The sequence below is a fragment of the Malaclemys terrapin genome, chromosome 2 (assembly GCF_027887155.1).
Source record: "Malaclemys terrapin pileata isolate rMalTer1 chromosome 2, rMalTer1.hap1, whole genome shotgun sequence".
NCBI classification, from domain to species: Eukaryota; Metazoa; Chordata; order Testudines; family Emydidae; genus Malaclemys; species Malaclemys terrapin.
In genome coordinates this window covers 4062077-4068453 of record NC_071506.1, presented here as the reverse complement: position 1 = coordinate 4068453, position 6377 = coordinate 4062077, and the positions used below count along the sequence as shown (strand labels likewise).

Genomic DNA, 6377 nt, shown 5'->3' with positions numbered 1-6377 from the left:
GTTAAACATTTACACCTTATTTCCAGTCTGAGTTTGTCTAGTTTCAGCTTCATAGAAACGCAGAAATGTAGGACTACAAGGGACATTGAGAAGTTGAAGTCCAGCCTCTCAGTGCTGAGGCAGTACCAAATAAACCCAGATTAATCCTGACACATGTTTGTCCAACTGGTTCTTAAAACATCCAACAGGGATCCCCCATTCTCCACAATACACAATTTGTTAGTCTCTAAGGTGCCACAAGTACTCCTGTTCTTTTTGCAGATACAGACTAACACGGCTGCTACTCTGAAACCATTCTCCACTGGAAGCCATTGGAGATTAATTACCCTCATTGTTAGAATTTTTTCCCCTAATATCTAACCTAAATCTTCCTTGCTGCAAATTAAGCCCATTACTTGTGGTCCTACCTCCAGTGGACATGGAGAACAATTGATCCCTGTCCTCTGTAGAACAGCCCTGAACATATTTGAAGACTGTTTTCAGGTCCCCCCTCAGTCATCTTTTCTCCAGACTAAACATGCCCATTTTTTTTTATGCTTTCTTCATAGCTCAGGTTTTCTAAACCTTTTATCATTTTTGTCGCTCTCCTCTGGACTCTCTCCAATTTGTCCACATCTTGAAGTGTGCTACTCAGAATTAGACACAGTGCTCCAGCTGAGGCCTCATCAGCGCTGAGCAGAGCAGAACAATTACCTCCCATGTCTTACATACAACACTCCTCTTACTATGCCCCAGGCTATTAGCCTTTTTTGCAACTGGATCACATGTTGATGTGTATTCTGGTTGTGATCCATTACAACCCCCGTCTCCTTTTCAGCAGTGCTACCGCCTATCCAGTTATTCCCCATTGGGTAGTTGCACGTTTGATTTTCCTTCCTAAGTGAAGTACTTGGCACTTGTCTTTATTGAATTTCATCTGGTTGATTTCAGATCAATTCTCCAATTTGCCAAGCTAATTTTGAATTCTAATCTTACCCTCCAAAGTGCTCGCAGCACTTCTCAGCTTGGCATCATCTTCAAGTGTTATAAGCCCGCAGAGCTTTGTTTGGACTATCAACTACATATGAATCAATGTAACACTGTTGCAAAAAAAAGAGACATTCTGGGATGTATTAGCAGGAGTGTTATAAACAAGACATGAGAAGTAATTCTTCCGCTCTACTCAGCCCTGACAAGGCCTCAGCTTGAGTATTGCGTCTAGTTCTGGGCACCACGCTTTGGGAAAGATGTGAACAAACGGAAAAAGTCCAGAGACAAGCAACAAAAATGATTAAAGGTCTAGAAAAACCTATGAGGAAAGACTGAAAATATTTGGTTTGTCTAGTCTGGAAAAGAGAAAACTGAGGGGGGAACGTGGTAAGTCTTTTCATAAAAGGCTGTTATAAAGAGATGAGTGATAAATTGCTCTCCTTAATCACTGAGGACAGAACAAAAAGTAATGGGCTTAAACTAGTGCAGGGGAGACTTAGATTAGACATTAGGAAAAAATCCTTCCTAACTGTAAGGGAAGTTAAGCACTGGAACAAGTTACCTAGGGAGGTTGTGGAATCTCCATCATTGGAGGGTTTTTAAGAACCAGTTAAACACCTGTTAGGAATGGTCTAAATAATACTTAATCCTGCCTCAGTGCAGAGGACTGGACTAGATGACCTATCAAGGTCCCTTCCAGACCTTCATTTCTACAAAATCCTTTTGGTTCCGCTGTCAGTACACTAGCCTAGTATGGACGCAGGGGTAAGTTAACTGCACAGGAATTATGAGGAGGTCCCAAGAGAAGTCTTTTAAGAGGAGTTTTTTTAATATAGCAGCACTGCTTCTAGGTTAGGCTATTTCAACTGATAACATTACTTCTCAATAAGAACGGCCATACTGGGTCAGACCAAAGGTCCATCTAGCCTGGTATCCTGTCTTCTGACAGTGGCCAATGCCAGGTGCCCCAGAGGGAATGAACAGAACAGGGAATCATCAAGTGATCCATCCCCTGTCGCCCATTCCCAGCTTCCAGCAGACAGAGGCTAGACACCCCGTCTCTGCCCATCCTGTTTAATAGCCATTGATGGATCTATCCTCCATGAATTTTATCTAGTTCTTTTTTGAGCCCTGTTATAGTCTTGGCCTTCACAACATCCTCTGGCAAAGAGTTCCACAGATTGACTGTGCATTGTGTGAAGAAATACTTCCTTTTGTTTTAAACCTGCTGCCTATTAATTTCATTTGATGACCCCGTTCTTGTGTTATGAGAAGTAAATAACACTTCCTTATTTACTTTCTCCACACCAGTCATGATTTTATAGACTTCAATCATATCCCTCCTTAGTCGTCTCTTTTCCAAGCTGCAAAGTCCCAGTTTTATTAGTCTCTCCTCATACAGAAGCCATTCCATACCCCTAATCATTTTTGTTGCCTTTTCTGAACCTTTTTCAATTCCAATATATCTTTTTTGAGATGAGGCGACCACATCTGCACGCAGTATTCAAGATGTGGGTGTACCATGGATTTATAGAGGCAATAGGATATTTTCTGTCTTATTATCTATCCCTTTCTTAATGATTCCCAACATTCTGTTCACTTTTTTTGACTGCCGCTGCACATTGAGTGGATGTTTTCAGAGAACTATCCACAATGACTCCAAGATCTTTCTTGAGTGGTAACAGCAAATTTAGACCCCATCATTTTATATGTATAGTTGGGATTATGTTTTCCAATGGTGACATGTACCCAGTCACTATGGGGATAGTTGAAATCCCTCATTAGTGAGCTTTTTATTTTAACAGCCTCTCTAATCTCCCTGATCATTTCAGTCACTATCACCATCCTGGTCAGGTGGTTGGTAGTATATCCCTATTGCTATATTCTTATTCTTCAAGCATGAAATTACTATCCATAGAGATTCTATGATACAGTTTGGTGATTGAAAGCAATATCAGAGTGTGAATACAGACACTAAGAGTCAGCCCCCAGATACCGGAGTCTATGCTCCTGTCACACACAGTCCAATTAGAGTCATACTCGGAGTGTAATGCCAGAAGGGATCATTGGTCTAGGTCATCTAGTCTGATCTCCGGTATCTCATAGGCCACCAACACCACTCAGCATCTACACACTAACCACAACAACTGAAACTAGACCAAAGCCCACAGGAGCATGTGAGCAAGAACCAGTCAGTTGTGCACTCAGGGAGAGAGTGCTCACTGCCACCTCAGAGCCCTGGCCTTCCCTGCCCAATGTCCCATCTCCAGCTGTGGCCATCCCTGATGCTTCAGAGGAAGGAGATAAGGGGAGGTGTGCCTTCCTGACCCCTGCAGGTGGCAGGCAAATTCAAAGGACAGTTTCATGTTAAAGATCATTTGATTTTTTTAAAAACATGATTAAAGCAGCTAATGTGAATAAAGGCAGCTACTTTTTAAAGTTACTTAACAAGCCAGCAACACTTCTGAATTTAGAACTGTTTTTAGCAGCTCTAAATAAATGAAACCCTAAAATCTCTTCACTATTTCATGGCCAAGGCTCAGCACAATGAAATTTAACAGTTATAAATCCAGATTCTTCAGGAAGATACAAATTACGAGTCTTACATTGTGACCTAATGTTTGTACACTCGGTTTAAGACTAAGGGAAACAATGGGGTCCTAACCCCTGCTTGGGTGAAGTGGAAGCATAAAATACAGCCAAGTAGGATATATTTGTGGCTATTCACGCTGGACTATTTTATAGGACCCCTTGTCATACCAGCTTGTCAATGACATTGGGATGATAGTTGGCTTTCCCCTGTTTTGCAGTTTTGTAAGCAATATGCACAAGAGACTCCTGGGATGTTGGCTACCACCTTCTGATCCACTGTGCAACTGGCACACATTCCAAGGAAAGACACCCCACACCATCTGCACTCAAAATCTTGACCTTTTTATTAGTTACAGTTCCAGAAAGGATAAACGTTAGCTCTTAGATCTTGTTGAAAGCCGCTATGTCGACACTCTGCACCTGAAATAGAACAGGAAATGCTGTTAAAGATCAGAAAATACGTTCCAGAGATTTAAGATGCACAGAAAGCACACTTACTGGGGTGGTCTCTTAACAGAAGACGTTTGCCCTAACCACCTCAAAGTTTATAAAGCACAATCCTTTATTAAAAGACCATTTTTTATAAGTCAACAATTAGTCCTGCGAATGGTCATATTTTAAGATTGGGAGCTTATATAACTAGTAATGGCAATCAGGAGGGATAGCTCAGTGGTTTGAGCATTGACTGCTAAACCCAGGGTTGTGAGTTCAATCCTTGAGGGGGCCACTTAGGGATCTGGGGTAAAATCAGTACTTGGTCCTGCTAATGAAGGCAGGGGGCTGGACTCGATGACCTTTCAAGGTCCCTTCCAGTTCTAGGAGATAAGATATCTCCATTATTATTATTATTATTTTTTAGGATCAGAACCCCATTGTGCTGGGGCTTGTACAAATGGCAAGAAAAAGTTCCCACCCCAAAGAGCTTACAAATTAAAACTGGTTTCAGACTCACCCTATAGAAAGGGGAGAAGTTCCATTTTTAATTATGGTCTGTGGGCCAGGACATAATTTAGAACTGCATGTGCTTTCCTGAATCCACAGCAACTTCCCACTGACGTGAAAGGTTAGTTTGCACAGATCAAAGGGAGGAGAGAGTTAATTTACTACAGAAAGGCTATGTTAATATTTGTCAATGCGCCTTGTCACCTTCAGAACCACTCAGTGGGAAAAAACTAGCCTTCAGGATTGCCACTATTTCTGCTCTTTGTTTCTCTCCTTGTCCCCATCCTTGTGAGTCTCCTCTCTTCCCCACACAATAAGTCCCAATTCCACCTCTGCTGTAGACGTCACTCCACCCCACATCCATGTCCCATCCCAGCCGCTAAAACAATCAGCAGCAAAACAGTGAACTGCTGTCCCTGAAGCACCAGGAAGTAGGCACCCCAATGAGTACAAGGGCGGTTCACACCTCAAAGCGATTGCTTCAGGCTGTCTGCAGGCTCTGGAACGGCATCCTTATGCTCGCCATGGTTTCAAGGTTATCTTCACAAACATGGGGACTAAAAACTCAAGTCCCCTCCCACCCTTGAAAGTTTAGATGATGCAGAATCTGAATATACTGTAGGCTGCAAACACATGAAGTGGATCAAAATCTGGGGTGTGGGTTTAAGGGCCCCGGTGTTTGAAAGCACTGCAAGGCACCAGGGGAGGACTTACGTAGTCTTCAAACTTGGTGATCTCCTCCTCCAGTATGTCTGTTCCAATCTTGTCATCCTCCACTACACACTGGATCTGGAGTTTCTTAATACCATAGCCCACTGGAACCAACTTGGAGGCTCCCCAAACCAGGCCGTCCATCTGAATGGACCGGACGCACTCCTCCATCTTTGCCATGTCAGTTTCATCGTCCCACTAACAAAGCACAAAAAGGGACCTTAGAAGGTTTACCTACATTAGCATTAGGCTGTGGGACTGTCTGTCGGGACTGAGGACTCTGCAATCCTCAACAGGATCAATGTGGTATGTATTCCAATTCCATACATAAGTCAGCAACAAGAGGTTTAACACACTACCATATAGGGCTGCGATCAGGAAAGCAGCGAGGAGATGCGAGATGGAACTCTTCTGTGCTCAGCAGAGAACAAGACTGACAAAATCATGAATTCTACTTGTACCTGCCAATTTGCTAGGCAATGCTCTAGTCAGTGATGCACCAGTATTCAGCTCTTCCCACCTAGTTTTGCCATCAGTCTCTGTTAATGAGTCCTTTCTTTGATGAAAGGAGTCTTTCCCAGAGGAATCAAGTTTGACTCTGCATGAAGCGAGACCAAGTTACTGCAGAAGATCTGGATTCTGCATACCTAAGGGGAAGTGTTCTTGGAATGATGTGTCACTTCTTCCATCTCAGGGTCTCAGCTTCAAGAACTAACTCTAAGCCCTTGATAGTTGGTAAAACTACTACTTAGCACTTATCTAGTTAGCCCAAAGTGTTGGGTAATCCTATACACTTCTGTTTCATTGTCCTCTTGAGAGAGTTTGTGCTTTACTGATCATTAATCTGTGCTTGTATTTCAGGCTTTTATTCCCTATATTTGTGCTCTAACAGGTGCAAGTTTTGTCAAGGGCTCTTCCACACAGACGTCATGCATGGCAAGCCAGGGTGTGAACGTACAAACACTCTAGCCTGCCACACACTAAGACTGAAACAGCAATATGTCCAAGCGCACTATGGAACTTTTAGTGCGTGGTAGCAGGGCCCACCTGCCCAGATAGCGCACAGCAGGCTAGAGAGCTAAGGATTTACACCCCAGCTTCCCACACTCTAACTGACCATGTAAATAAGCCCCAAGAGAAGAAAGATCTTCCAAACCAGGGGT

General features: G+C 43.0%; 1 protein-coding gene across 4 annotated transcripts in view; it reads right to left on the bottom strand.

The window, feature by feature from the left end:
* Positions 1–3882: 3882 nt before the first annotated feature.
* EEF1D (eukaryotic translation elongation factor 1 delta) overlaps positions 3883–6377 on the bottom strand; it is a 35495-nt gene continuing 33000 nt past the window's right edge. For all 4 annotated transcript variants that reach the window (XM_054017475.1, XM_054017474.1, XM_054017472.1 and 1 more), the window contains 2 exons: positions 5218–5412; positions 3883–3981 (listed from right to left, as the gene is read on the bottom strand). In XM_054017475.1, coding sequence (XP_053873450.1) covers positions 3943–3981; positions 5218–5412 — 234 coding nt within the window. In that variant the 3' untranslated portion in view covers positions 3883–3942. The remainder of the gene's footprint in view (positions 3982–5217; positions 5413–6377) is intronic.